The sequence below is a fragment of the Monodon monoceros genome, unplaced genomic scaffold, assembly GCF_005190385.1.
Source record: "Monodon monoceros isolate NGI ecotype Baffin Bay Population unplaced genomic scaffold, NGI_Narwhal_1 Super_Scaffold_21, whole genome shotgun sequence".
In the NCBI taxonomy this organism is placed as follows: Eukaryota; Metazoa; Chordata; class Mammalia; order Artiodactyla; family Monodontidae; genus Monodon; species Monodon monoceros.
In genome coordinates, this window is record NW_021703778.1 from 81,835,132 (window position 1) to 81,850,394 (window position 15,263).

Consider the following 15,263-nt stretch of genomic DNA (forward strand, 5'->3'; position numbering starts at 1 on the left):
TGACCAAGAGGAAAACATAGTAGAACAACAATAGCTTGTAGGGCACTATAATGCAAAAAAAATACAGCATGTGGTGGAAATTGATCACCTTCTCCTAGCATGTCTTCTCTGACAGTTATTGCAGTTCTGCATTATTTTCCTCACTGGGCTACCTGTAGAATAAAGTTAATCCCAGCCCAGGAATAATATAGTGTAGAAATAATTAATAATGTTTCTCAATCAGCTGAGAGTTTTTCCTTCCTCACTTTTCTTATAGTCTCCTTATGTACTAACTGCCTGTGGCTGGGTAAAGAGTACTGGCTCTTCTGAAAAAGCCCTTTCATTGACATAGTAAAGCTGGATAGAGAAATAAGCAAAAACTGTTGCCGTGTGAGCTGGATCGCAAAGACCAGTGTAGCAGCTCTCTTAGCTCAGTGAGTCTCCATTCACATAATTGATTAAGTAGGGAAAGCATTCTGCTGAGTAAACTTAAGGTTTCTTGAATATCTTTAAACTTATCCCCAACTTTACCAGTCCCACACCATGTGCTATAAAAAGCACATAGCATAGAATTGGTGAAAATAGTGTGATCGTATGTAAATACTGCATTCTTGAAGTAAATGACAAAGGTCACTAACAAATATTTCCCCAAAAAGCAGAGTGTTTTATAATATGTGACTTAATTCTAAAAGCTAAATTCTAATTTGGGGGGGATGGATATCACTGTTTTTAATGTATGGAAATGTTGATTAAACAGCAAATATAGTAAAAAATAACAAGGAACTACCAAGAATCGTATTTGATTAATTATGTAAGGACCAAAACTAATTAACTGAAACAACTAATAAAGATAGTAAAATTATTTTCGGATATTTTTAAGCAGTTGAATGTCATTCTTACTGTTTCATAATAGTGTTTAGCAAATAAATACAGTCTGAGATTTCTTCTTTGGAGAGGTTCAACACATTTCTTAAATAGGTAATAAATTTTTTTTTCCTGTACACTTGCATGCTTACAAATTAAAGCTTATATTTCATTGCCATTTGAACTCTCTGTATTAAAATTCCAAATTATTTTATTCTCCTTGGAAAAGAGATTTCTTTGATCACAATTTGAAATTGTCTTCTTTGATGCTCTTTCAGTACATTTTTTTTTGATGATACATTTAAAAATTTTTGTCAACACTAGAGACCAAATAGACTAGAGACATATACAGAATATTCCATCCAGCAACAGCAGAATACACATATTTCCGAAGCACACAGGGAACGTTTTCTAGGATAGATCATATGTTAGGCCACAGAACAAATCTTAGCAAATTTAAGAAGATTGAAGTCATACCAAGTATATTTTCTGACCACAGTGGAATGAAACTAGAAATCAGTAACAGGAGGATAACTGGAAAATTCACAAACACGTGGATATTAACACACACTCCTGAACAACCAGTGGATCAAAGAAAATATTAAAAGAGAAGTAAAAATGTGTTGTGAGACAAATGAAAAGAGAAGCACAGCATTTCAAGATGCAGCAAAAGCAGTTCTAAGAAGTTTACACTGATAAGCATATACATCAAGAAAATAGAAAGATCTCAAATAAACAACCTTTCTTTACACCTACAAGAACTAGAAAAAGAAGAACAAACTAAGCCCAAAGTTAGCAGAATGAAAGAAATAATAAAGATTAGGGCAAAAATAAATAGAGAACAGGAAAATAATAGGAAAGATTAACAAAACCAAGAGTTGAATCTTTAAAAAGATAAACAACATTGACAAAACTCTAGCTAGACTAACCAAGAAAAAAAGAGAGAGGGTCCAAATCAGTAAAGTTATAAATGAAAGAGGAGACATTACAAGTGATACCACAGAAATATTAGAAAAATTTCTCCATGAGATGGAATATTAAGCAGCTAATAAAAATCATATCTTTAAAGACTGTTTGATGGCTTAGGAAAATGTTTAATATATGGTATTAAGTTTAAAAAAATCAGCATGTAAAATTTTGTCCAGAATTTGAGGTAGTTTAATGTTCTAATGATGCAAAAATGAAGGTTAGATACAATACAACATGTTCTGTTGCCATAGTTAACAGTTGAATTTGTATTGCTGTTGTTGTTTTAAGAAAATAATGTAGAGTGTTTTTTTAGGCCTGTTGATTGCATACTGTAGAAGATTTGATGTTCAGGCTGGTTCTTCTATATACTATGTTTCCTCCACAGTTGGTAAGTTTTTGTTTTTTCTTTTTATTATATTGAATTGTACTGTCTGTAGGAAAAGGTCTAAAAATAAGGAGTCCTGGATTCTAGTTCTTCACCATGAATGAATCAGACATATTTTTTCCATCAAAAAGATAATTATACTTTACTACCTATATCACAAGGTTTTGGAGGTTTAAAAAGGAAATTATATGTGAAAGAAAAACTTTGGGTTCTACACATAAAATTCTTATTAAAGCACATGGCACATAAGTAGTCAATAAATTCTATAATACTAGATTTTTAAAAAATACAGTATAGGGACTTCCCTGGTGGTCCCTATACTGTTAAAGAATCCACCTTCCAGTTCAGGGAACATGGGCTCGATCCCTGGTCAGGGAACTAAGATCCCACATGCTGTGGGGCAACTAAGCCCACATGCCACAACAGCATGCCACAACTACTGAGCTCACTCACCTCAGAGAGCCTGCTTACAGCGAACTACAGAGCCCACACGCCACAACTACAGAGCCCATGCACCCTGGAGCATGTGTGCCACAACTAGAGAGAGAGAACCCGTATGCCACAGCTAGAGAGAAGCCCGTGTGCTGCAACGAAAGATCCTGCGTGCCTCAATGAAGATCCCACGTGCCGCAACTGAGATCTGATGCAGCCAAAAATAAATAAAATAAATAAATAATCTTTAAAAATACGGTACAATAATTACGTATTAATATAAATAAATTTATGGCACAATAACATTTCACCTGGGACAGCAGCGGTAGTTGTCACTCATCCTTTTATTTCTATTATCGAAAACAGACAGGAACAGGCTGTAAGCCAAAAAATACTTTTCTGCTTCTGAACATATCAAATAGATATCTCAAAGTCTGTACACCAAAGTTCTTTTTTCTTAGGTAAATGGCCTGCACCAGAGCCATTTAGATACTGTTCTAGCAAGGTTTTCAATTCCACAATGGAATTAAATCTAGTAAATTAAAAGTGTACATTAGTGGTAGAAAAGGGTGTTGCTAGAAATAGTTACCCTGACAGTAAGAAAGAACAGCTAAGTAAGTGAAAGGATGAAAAAGGGGAAATTATAAAGAAATAAGAAAAGCAGTCTGAGGCCATTAAGTATAGTACTCCCAAAAGGTATTAACATATTAGAGTCCAGCACCAATCAGTGTGATAGAATAAAAGAACTCAATGAAAAGACAGATAATAGGACTGTCAACTCTGCTGTGTAACTTTGGGCAACTCACTTAACTTCACTGGTCCTCCATTGTCTCATCTATAAAGCAAGAAGGTGGACTGCATTGTCCATAAAGGCCCTTCTAGCTCCAATATTCTGAGATCCTGTGTTCATGATGAGACCCTCAATCATTAATAAAAGATCAAATGATGTTTGGTATGCACTTGTTGAAGAAGACCAGGAAGTATATAATCAATATTAGGAAGATTTTTAAAAGCAAACTTTAGTACCTAGAGGCACAGATTTTAGTTACCTAAAATGTGGAACAACTCAACATCCTTAATAGTGGCAGATAATTGAGGCTTCCTTGAATTATTATCTTTATCAATGATTAACGATTAGGGTAATTATAATGAAACCACTAACCAGTTTCCAAATTTTTCAGAAGCTCTGTAGAATGTCTCTCCTAACTACTATCTAGGAAAATAATGAAATTATGAAAAGAAGTCATAGGGCAAAAACGTCCTTAGAAGTATTCGAAAACCAGTACTTTAGTGACAGAGTTAAAATCCACCTTTGATAGCATATAGAAATTGCTGATACTTGATATTCTTCTCGCAGCCTATGCCGTCGGTATGATACTTACATTTGTTGTTCTGGTGCTGATGAAAAAGGGGCAACCTGCTCTCCTCTATTTAGTACCTTGCACACTTATTACTGCCTCAGTTGTTGCTTGGAGACGTAAGGAAATGAAAAAGTTCTGGAAAGGTAGCGGCTATCAGGTATGTGCTTATATCTTGGTTACCAAGTTATCTTATGACACTGCCTAACTTTGGATGGGAACTGCTTGTATATATCAAAGCTTTTACATGCCAAAAAGTTGCCTTGAATTTGTCAGGATGTCCTAAGTTTTTTCCACTACTTCCCCCTTACTATTCACCTGCTGCATCATCAGTTCTCATCCCCACTGCAATCTGATGCCAAAATTCTGGTGACTCAAGATAAAACTACCAAGAAGCATGGGAGGGCATCAGGGAAAATCAAAACGGCATTTCAACATGAGTTTTCAAAATCCACACAAAAGTCGCCTTCATGAAAGATAAAACCCTTGTTTAAGTAATAAATTTTGATACTGACATTAGCTATTTATAGTAAGAGTCCTGAGATTTTGCAGATAAAAAGTACTCTCTCCAGCATCTAAATGGGCCTAACGAAATGAAAGAGGGCACTCATTTCAGATTTTTTTTTTTTTTTTTTTTTTTTTCCTGGTACGTGGGCCTCTCACTGCTGCGGCCTCTCCCATTGCAGAGCACAGGCTCCAGACACACAGGCCCAGCGGCCATGTCCCACGGGCCCAGCCGCTCTGCGGCATGTGGGATCCTCCCGAACCCATGTCCCCTGCATCGGCAGGCGGACCCCCAACCACTGCGCCACCAGGGAAGCCCCTCAGATTTAAATTGATCAAGATTAATCTTTCTGTAAAATTCCTAGAACAGAGAATATCAGATACCAGAATCTATCATGTTTGAGTTATTTCTTCGTTGAAGTTAAACCCCTTTCTTCTTTTCCTAAATGTTCTTGGTATTCCTGTAAAGTTTGTTTGTTTGCTTCGAAATTAAAGAGGGTTGGGAAACCCTTGCCTGTTGAGGTCATGGTCATGGCATTGATCCCTTCATGAGGCAGTTAGCTCTTCTTTGCCCTATTACAACAAACTACCCTCTGTCATCCACCCTCATGCATGCATGTCAGTGATCACATGAACAAAAATAGAGATACTTTGGGTAGATGGCTGCAATTCTGTTAGTAGATAAACAGTTCAAAGTTCATATCCACCTTGTGGTTGGTTGTAGTGTCTTTTTTTTTGTTTTTTTTGCGGTACTCAGGCCTCTCACTGTTGTGGCCTCTCCCGTTGCGGAGCACAGGCTCCAGACGCGCAGGCTCAGCGGCCATGGCTCACGGGCCCAGCCACTCCACGGCATGTGGGATCTTCCTGGACCGGGGCACAAACCCGTGTCCCCTGCATCGGCAGGCGGAATCTCAACCACTGCGCCACCAGGGAAGCCCTGTAGTGTCATCTTTATTTAACAAGAGGTGATTAGCACATTAAGTTAGACTACTGTAATTGAAAAAAGCACCAGCTTAGAATTCTTTGGGTTAAGTCTTATAATTTCTTTGAGATTAGGATAAATACCTGCCTTTCCTACCTCACAATGCCATTGTCTCAACTTGTATTTATACACATAGAATTAGTTTATGGCCACAAGGTCCTTGACTAAACTAGTAAGACAGCTTGTAACTTCCATAAAGAGGACACCCACATGGAATGTTTTATAGATTTTGAAAAGTAAAAGTATGTCCTACAACACATACTCTAATACTTGTTTTGTTTTGTTTTTAATATTTATTTATTTATTTGGTTGGTTGCTTCAGGTCTTAGTTGTGGCAGGCAGGTTCCTTAGTTGCAGCAGGTGGGCTCCTTAGTTGTGACTCATGGGCTCCTTAGTTGTGGCATGCAAACTCTTAGTTGTGGCATGCATGTGGGAACTAGTTACCTGACCAGGGATCGAACCTGTGCCCTCTGCGTTGGGAGCACGGAGTCTTAACCACTGTGCCACCAGGGAAGTCCCTAACACTAGTTTTTGAAAGTCACATCCCAAGAAGTGCTCTTTGTCATCATGTTTTAAAAATAGTTTTCTGTTTCTTCACTTAGCAAATGTTTATTGAGCAGTTCTATTGAGCCAGGTACTGTTGTATGAGCTGTTGATAAAAGATGAGCAAGTTAGAAGCAGGCCTACTCTCATGGCCTCTTGAAAGTTAGAGTCTAGTGGACGATACAAATAGAGTCACTAACAATAAAGTGTGATGAATGTTAGTTATGGCAGGTGCCATGAAAACTAGAAGTGGGACACCCAGTGCTTATGGTTTTGAGACAGTCAAAGGTGATTTGAGGAAGGGAAGCTTCTTAAAGAATGTTAAGTTTATGGGACTTCCCTGTTGGTGCCTGGTTCGGGAAGATGCCACATGCCACAGAGCAACTAAGCCTGTGCGCCACGACTACTGAGCCTGCGCTCTAGAGCCCGCGAGCCACAACTACTGAGTCCACGTGCTGCAACTACTGAATCCCGCATGCCTGTGCTCTGCAACAAGAGAAGCCACCACAATAAGAAGCCTGCTCACTGCCACGAAGAGTAGCCCCCGCTGGCCACAACTAGAGAAAGCCCGTGCACAGCAACAAAGACCCAACACAGCCAAAAAGAAAAAAAAAGAATGTTAAGTTTATGTTGAGACTTTAAGACTGAGCCATGTTTTCCATATTGAGAGAACCATAACTTCAAAGGCTTGGAGGGGGCTTCCCTGGTGGCACAGTGGTTGAGAGTCTGCCTGCCAGTGCAGGGGACACGGGTTTGTGCCCCCGTCCGGGAAGATCCCACATGCCTCGGAGTGGCTAGGCCCGTGAGCCATGGCCACTGAGCCGGTGCATCCGGGGCCTGTGCTCCTCAATGGGAGAGGCCACAGCAGTGAGAGGCCAGTGTAGAGCAAAAAAAAAAAAAAAAAAAAATGCTTGGAGGGAAGAGCATTGACAGATTTAGGAACGAAATGAAGTTTAGGATGGCTATCCTATTGAGTAAGAATAGGGGAGCAGTAGGAGATGAAAACTGGAGAAGGAAGCAAGGGAAAGAGTCTGTAGGGTCTTGTAAGCCACGTTCCAGGGCTTGGACTCTATCCTAAGAACACTGGAGACCATTTTAAGAGTTTTAAGAAATCCAGAAAATGGATTGGAGGAGGGAGCAAAACTTGAGGCAGCTATTACAATTAGAAGCAGTGGTAGCCAGAGTTAGAAAGGTAGTGAGATTGAGAGAAGAGAACAAGGTCAAGAGAAATTTAGAGGCATAATTAATGTGATCTGGTGATAGATTCAGTGTTGGGAGAGGAAGTGGAGTCCAAGATTTTTGACTTGGGTAGCTGAGTGGGTGGATGGTGACACCACTCACTGAGATTAAGAAGGGCAACAGATTTGAGAGATAAGATGATGAATTCAATGTTGGACATTTCAGAATACCTATGGGACTACCAGGAAAAGAGAAGTAAGCAGTTGAATAAACATCTCCTGATATGCAGGAGACAGGCCTAGCTAGAGACAGAAATTTGGGAGTGTCACTAGCATACTCCGTGAGTGAGAATGTAGAGGGAGAAGAAAAGGCTCAGGACAGAACTGTGGCCAAGAGGTTTCTCCTTTTAGGGGCACTTATCTTATTAACTGATTATGAGGTAAATCAGGACAAAGAGGGTGAGCAACATGGGGAAACTTTGTTTAGGGTTAAAGTTTAAATTTGGGACAGTTAATGAGAGCACATGGTACTATCTTACAGAATTAAGTATGTTTGTTGTTATTTTCATCACCAGCATTTTATTTTTACTTGTAAAATTTTCCTTCCCCTTTAATGCAGCTTTAAGGGTCGGGTGGTTTATTATAGCACCTTTCTCTCTCCATGCTTTTTATTGAGGAGAATGGGGATGGTGGGTAAGAATGGACTTCAACCAAGGGATGCATTTATATTCCCTATGAATAAGTGCTCTGCCCTGGACCATTCAAGTTTCATTCTTAAAAATTGTGACCTTGAAAGAAATGATGATTCTGATTCACAACAGCTACATATAAAGTTAAAGATCATTGCAGCTGGACACAAAGCCATAGTAAATAGTTACAGAAGGATGGTCTCCAGGGCCTTCACTCTAAGACAGAGACAGTAAATAAGACAGTTGATTGTAGGAAAATCCATCTTAAAGTGTCAAAAAATAAGACAATTTTGGTAATACACTTCTCACTTTTGTAGTGTGGTATCATAATTTTATTACATAAGGCATTCAGAATATAAAATACCACATAGTAATAAAAAGCATGGAGTCTGGTGCCAGACTGCCTAAGTCTGAATTCTGATTTTGTTAATTATTAGACATGTGACCTTAGGCAAGTTACTTAGCTTCTCGGTGCCTCAGTTTCCTCCAATGTAAGATGGGATAATAATCAACCTGCTTCAGAATGTTGCTGTAATAGATGCAAATTGCTTAGTACAGTACCTGGCACGTTGTTAGCACTATAAATGTATTTGCTATTATTATTTGTAGGAATTGAGTTTTCTTGTTTTGGTTTATTTGTTGGTTTGGTGGTTATTTTTCAATTCATTAACTGATTTCTACTTTCCTGGTTTGGATATTAAAACTTTGGGTCTTTGTTAAATCTGCTTCCTTTTAACTTATTTGTAAAAGGCCATCAGAAGCCTCAGAGAAAAGATTTTGTTAAACATGGTCATTTTCCCACAGAAAATATTAAGCATGGACATTTCCTGAAATTTTAGGCAAGCTAGTTGCAGAATATTATAAACTGCTGCCAGGAGAGAGTCTATTTTTCCAAAAAAACTAGCCTTTTTAAAAGTTATAGAATGTAATGCCTTCTGTTAATGTGAAAAAAGAAAATCTCTCATACCTTTTGTCCAACCTTTAAAGTCCAACTTAATTTAGCTCAAATGTTGTCATTTGTGGAAGACAGTATATTATAGCTTTGGCATCAGTTCTGGCAAATTATTTAATCTCTGAAGACTCCTCGTTCATAAAATGAGGTTGGACTTACAGGGAGGTAGGAGAATCTAATCTATAGAGGTAGGTTAGCCCAAAGCTTAGTGAGGCAAGTGGATGTTGAAATCAGATAAGGCTAGCAGAGGCTTTGGAAGTAGAACAGGGAACCTCAACAAGCCTGGGAAAATAAAGGGAGACTAGGTATGGACTTAGTGTAGGAGAGGCCTGAGAATCAGCCCTGAAGACAACCCTCAGGCCATTACTGGTTCATCTCTTTGCCTAACAGTATAATAATCCTTTCCCTCTTCTCCCCCTACCTCCAGTATCTCTTTCCAGAATATCCCTTATATAACTCCCAACTCAAGATCTGCCTTCTCCAAGCAGATATCCAAGAGTTCTCCAACTGAAATCAGGTTCACCTTTCCCCATATTTTCTTTAGACTTTGACTTTAAATACTTGTTGACACCTGCCTTGTAGTGTAGATATTTGTGTGTGCTTCCCTCACTTAAGTTATTAGCTCCTAGGTGTTAGGAACCCACAGTGCTGATAACAGTGTTTTGTACACTGTAAATTCTCAGTCTATGTTATGGAAATTCTTCATGCAAAGCAGTTATAATGTTCAGTCCTTAAGGCACTGACCTTTAATCACTTTTGTGTGTGTGTGTAAGCTTCTGGGTTGTGTTTTAGCAGCCTTCATAAAATTACCAAAAATGTTAATAAGGTATTGTAAAAGTGTGGCACTTTTGAAACATTAAACTAGACATATCTCTACAGTCTTTATATATAACCATTTTTTGCAAGTGCCAAAAGTTTTTGCTACTGTTTTGAAAAAAAAATCAAATGTAAAGCAAATAATATAAATTAAAATCAGAATCTAACAGCACATTTGTTTATGCTGTTATCATTTGATTCATTCTAATGCCTGATATTAGCATTGAGTGTAAGAGTAGTAGAAAGCAGGACTTTTCCACTGTAGATTTTTAAAAGTCATAGGTAGCCCTGATAGCCTTTTTATACTGTTTTCAAAGGACAAATTATACCTTGTTTTTTGCTGAAACTTAGAGACTTCATAGAGATACTTTAGTATTTTACTTGGAGTCATTCAGCCCTTCCATGAATTTCTCTAATCAAAAAAGTAAAGTTTCCTATAGGATTTCATTAAATGATACTAGTTTGGAAATCTTAATTGTATATTCTTTTCTATAGCTCAAAGCTACTTACACTATATTTTTTATGAACTATTTTTCTGGAGTGCTTTAAGAGCTACAATATTCAGTTTCCCTTATTTTATAATGAGTGTAGAGAAAGTTAAGGTGTTTTTTCTCTAAGGAGAAAAATTAAGCGGTGACATAATTACTTTGGCATATAGAACAATTAATAGAAATCATCCTTTGGGGAGAATTTTTTTTGTTTCTAATCCTAAATCAGTGGAGTTAGATTTATGCAGCAACCTCCAATGGGCTGTTTTACTCTGGGTGGGAAGTAAGTTTTCAGTTTGTTAATATCCAGTAAACAGTGGGTTTGTCCCTGTTAAATGTCACTACTGCTTCTAATTATTTTTAGAAGTCACAAGCTGTAACTGACAAGTCAGAATACAGAAATACTTAGAACAACTCTGCTGTAGTATCAACAACTCTCCAGTTCCTGCACTTTAATGAGCATTTCATTAGGCTGTTTCTGGAGATTGGTTCAGAGCTATCAGTAAATGCCAGGTTAGTCGACCCAGTTTCAGAGAACATCTTTTCTAAATTAAGCTTGCCTATTTACAAATATTAAGAAAAAAATTTACATGAATTTTCTGGTCAATTTTATTATCTATGTTAATTTTTGTTGTGTTTTTAAAATCCTATTTCAAGTTTGCTCTTTATTTTTCTGTGTTGTTTTTTTTTGAAAAGTCAGTAAAGAAAAGTAAATACAGAGTAGAGATGTCACTTCTCAATAAGTTGATTTTGCAAGTTTTTTTCTTTTTAACTAATATATTTCTATATTTAGAGATTCGATTACAGTGCCAATGAGGTACCAGAGGATTAGGAAAGAAGAGGCACATTATAACTTAGAGCTATGTAGGCTATTATTTCATTAGGTTACAGCTACCAGGATCAGCAGGTCTTGGGGAAGAAAGAGGGTTTTTCCCCAACATCCATTCTGCAGTTCTCTGTCCCCACAGCTCCAGCCTCTTACACTGGAGTGTCTATAGAAAAAGAGGGAGGCTAAATGTATCTTATGTGCTTCTTCTTTCCCTCTCTCATTTAAATTGTGACTAAAATCAGCTCTTCAACAACTTCGTCTTTTTGTTACCTATCTTGATTTGGCTTTTATGTGCCCCCCCCCACCTACTGCAGAAGCGCTATGAATATGCAACTACATTAATCTAGGGGATATCTTTGGCAAATAGAGGACCTCAAAACTGATTGTTTAGGGGCTTGAAATGACTCACAGAGTATCAGCAGGTTTGGGTTTTATAAGCTGTCTCTGTCACTTGAGACAGTTGTCAGCTGAAAGCCTCAGCTCATGTTTGTATTCTTCTTCGTCTGGCATGTCCAGAGACCCCATTTGAAAATTATTGCTCTCTCTGCTTCCTCTTCCAAAAAACACTAAAGCTTTTAGAATCAGTTTATAAAAATGGGAACATTTATCTTGCTTGTCTTCTACTTCTTAGTAAAGGAGAAGGGAAAAACTACATCACAATATTTAAATTTAATCACCAATCTAAAAATCTTTGCCAATCTTCAGAAAGACATTAAGTACTTTTTCTTTTCCTATTTTTTTTATAGGTCACACTTTATTTTTTTAAATTAATTAATTTTTGGCTGCATTGGGTCGTTGCTGCACGCGGGCTTTCTCTAGTTGCGGCGAGCAGGGGCTACTCTTCGTTGTGGTGTGCGGGCTTCTCATTGCAGCGGCTTCTCTTTGTTGCGGAGCACGGTCTCTTGGTGTACAGGCTTCAGTAGTTGCAGCTCGTGGGCTCAGTAGTTGTGGCACGTGGGCTCAGTAGTTGTGGCTCATGGGCTCTAGAGTGCAGGCTCAGTAGTTGTGGTGCACGGGCTTAGTTGCTCCGTGGCACGTGGGATCTTCCTGGACCAGGGCTCGGACCTGTGTCCCCTGCATTGGCAGGTGGATTCTTAACCACTGCATCACCAGGGAAGTCCCTTTTTTCCTATTTTTAATGAGTTTTATCTGAAGAACAGGGTAAAGACACTGAAAACATTTAAGTGTTTCTTCCTTCATTCCCAAACATGCAAAGATTTTTATGAGAATATGGGAGGAACTGAAGTGATCATTTGAGAGAAGTTCAACTGGTAATTCCCCTAAAATAGTCTATGGCAAGTATATTCTTGTTTTTGTTTTCAGATATCATTTGACTTTAATTTCTTTGCCCTTAGTAGAAATTTTTGTCATACAGTCTTTTTAATATTTCATGCATCATTTTTAAATGATCCTAAGGTCAATTCAAGGTGTCAACCAGGTTATACTGTCTCTGAACCAGCTAGTATTCTCACAGTGATTTGTGGTGCCATTTTTAGTTTTTCCACTTGTAGGAGTGGACACTGCTTGGAATAGTGTCCTGGAATAAGCATCAGGAATATCTTGTGATGGATATTCCCACTGCCATGCAGGGCAGTATTCATATTGGGAGATGGAAATAGTGGAAGATCCAGAGAAAGCACTTACCAGATTGGCCCTAGTGTAATGATTAAGCTTCCTGAAAGAGTAATGACTCTGAGCATGTCCTTCCTTAGGAGTGTGGATGTTGAAACAGTACATTGCTCCAAAAGGAGTGCTCAGTTCCATGGAGCACTCTGTGTCTCTTAAAAACTGGGACTCCTTTTGCCAAATTAGTGAATGCTGGGGGCAAGTTGAAAATTTGCATTTCCTAACATCTTTTATTTATGCCTAGATGATGGACCATCTGGACTATGCAACAAATGAAGAAAACCCTGTGACTGCTGGTGAACAGATTGTCCAGTAATAATATTATGTGGACTTGCAATAATGTGTCAATTGACTTTCTACAAATAGAGTTGGCCATTTTAAATTGGCTTTTGAATTGACAATCTGAAAGAAACTTCAATGCTGTGCTTGCAAATATGTATTTTTAAGAGCTGGTACTGACGACTACATGATAAGTAATTAAAATACATTTGCTTTTAACTACATTAAAGTTGTGCCTTCACATTAAATAAAAGCATATGGTCTGTGTAATTTTTAAGATGTAATATATACAGTATATTTTTCTAAAAAAAAAGTCTTCACCTGTACTTTTCTTACTGAAATCTCTTTCTTTCAACTCTAATGATAGTTAAAAGTATTTGTCAAAGTGAATTTCTGAGCAGATTTTACTGTAAAGAGTTATGCAAATTTTATGCTCTATAGAAACAACTGTTTAAGACCATGTAAGAAGGCAGTTCAGCAATGGAATTTTAGACCTTTTATCACTGCAGAGGTTAGAAATATATAATTTGGGAATATATATAAATGTGTATTTTTGTAGCATAAGTTTAAAAAAATCCCAATCCTTTTTTAAACTTGAGAACCTAAATTACTTCAGACTACATATGTATTATATTAGAATATTTTGCCAGATATAGAGAAACATAATATATAGAGCTAGTCATTAAAAGGAAACAAAAACTGAAATCCACAGTTTTCAGTTCTGCTGTTTCCTTGAAGATGTAGCTTAAATTTCTAATTCCCTACTCCTTTCTCCATAGGAAACCACTGTTAACTTTTTAAAATTTGGATGGAGAGTGGTTTACTAATATACAAAGTGTGCTTCAGAGAAAAGAATTGGAGACAGAAGACAGGAGACTGGGTGTTAGTCTCAATTTAATTACAAGAGTTTGAGTAAATTTTATTAGCTCAATAGAACTGTATCTCAGCTTTCCCATCTGCAAAATGAGTATTTAGACCAACTAATCACTTTGGTATCTTCCAACTTGAAAAAATCTTTCTCATTCTTTGCTAAATCTCAGATGTGGACTTGAACATTATCCTGGGAGTCATAGGTCACTTTATCTTTCCATTTTCTTTTATTTTCTCTAAGAAATTCCCAAATGAAAAGTGATTGCAAAGACAGCAGGATTTTGTATTTCTCTGTGAATAATGTACAAGATACGTGAACAAATCCATGATTTTTCATTCTAAGGCCAGTTTAACTGATTAAAAGATAAAGCTAATGCCTTTAAAAATGGATCAGACCTTTGATGTTTGAACTAAATTTAGTATTTGAGGGAATTAGATGCTTTTGATTAATTGTTAAGTTGCTGGGTAATTTATAGACGTAGAAGCTCCCTTGACAGTCAGCCCTTCTTTCTACTTAATACACTTATGGGTCATTTGGTTTATGGCAAATGACAAATAAGTATCTGACAAGTAAGAGTTCATGTTAATTTTGCCTCTATAATATAAAGTTTTAATTTTTTCCAAAGAATTTAATTTATTTGGCAGACTCTAATAGAGAGAACAGATTAAGTGCCATGTTAAAGCTCCAACTATATTTTCATTTATAATATCAATAAAATGTTTGCCAAAATACAGCTTTTTTAAGTAAAATTATCTGCATTCTTATCCCAGCTTTAGAATATTCAAAAGCCTCAACCACATTTTATGAAGAATGTTAAGAGAAAATTTTACATCTAGAAGTCTGGAATCTTAATTCTTGGAGGCAAATTCTACTTTATCCAACCATTAGTTATCAAGAAGGTATAACCTTGTTCTAGTTTGCTATTTAAATCTTACAGATTAAATAGAAATCACATAAAAAGTGAAATTTCTTAAGTTTCTCCGTCTTCAATATCAACTTTATATTGTACTTAGTCCTTCTAGCAGCTGAACTGAAAATATTTATAGAAATTACAATAAAGTGCAGAAATATTTGGGGAATCAAAATATAAGCAAAAGATAGCAGAGATGGAAATTTGGCTTTAGAAGACTGTATCATTTCTTCCTCTCTTGCCCTCCTACCACCAATAACTTTAAGGGGAAGAGAAGTTTGGTTTTTTCCTAAACATGTCTTTAAAACAATAAGAAATATTGTAGGAGATTACTTACTGCAAAAAAAAAAAAAGTCTGAGAAATTCCCTATGAACATTTTTGTAGTTTATCAAACAGAAATTATTAAATACCTCAAATTGTAAAGTCAATGATTTTTACTTCAGTTTAGTTCAGCAAAGATAAATATGAGGTTTGTGGGAAAGGACTTTGATATTTTACGATGTTATGTTTCCTTCTAGCTTGTAGATTTTTTTTTTAGATTAGCAATACCTTATTAGTAGACTCAGCAATTTATTTCTCTTTTGAAGGAAGAAAATTTTAACCCATCT

General features: G+C 36.9%; 1 protein-coding gene across 2 annotated transcripts in view; it reads left to right on the forward strand.

The window, feature by feature from the left end:
* The window catches only part of SPPL2A (signal peptide peptidase like 2A), a 50,944-nt gene extending 35,909 nt beyond the window's left edge, over window positions 1-15,035 (forward strand). For both annotated transcript variants that reach the window (XM_029237501.1, XM_029237502.1), the window contains exons 13-15: window positions 2,126-2,200; window positions 3,987-4,147; window positions 12,839-15,035. In XM_029237501.1, coding sequence (XP_029093334.1) covers window positions 2,126-2,200; window positions 3,987-4,147; window positions 12,839-12,910 — 308 coding nt within the window. In that variant the 3' untranslated portion in view covers window positions 12,911-15,035. The remainder of the gene's footprint in view (window positions 1-2,125; window positions 2,201-3,986; window positions 4,148-12,838) is intronic.
* Window positions 15,036-15,263: the final 228 nt, after the last annotated feature.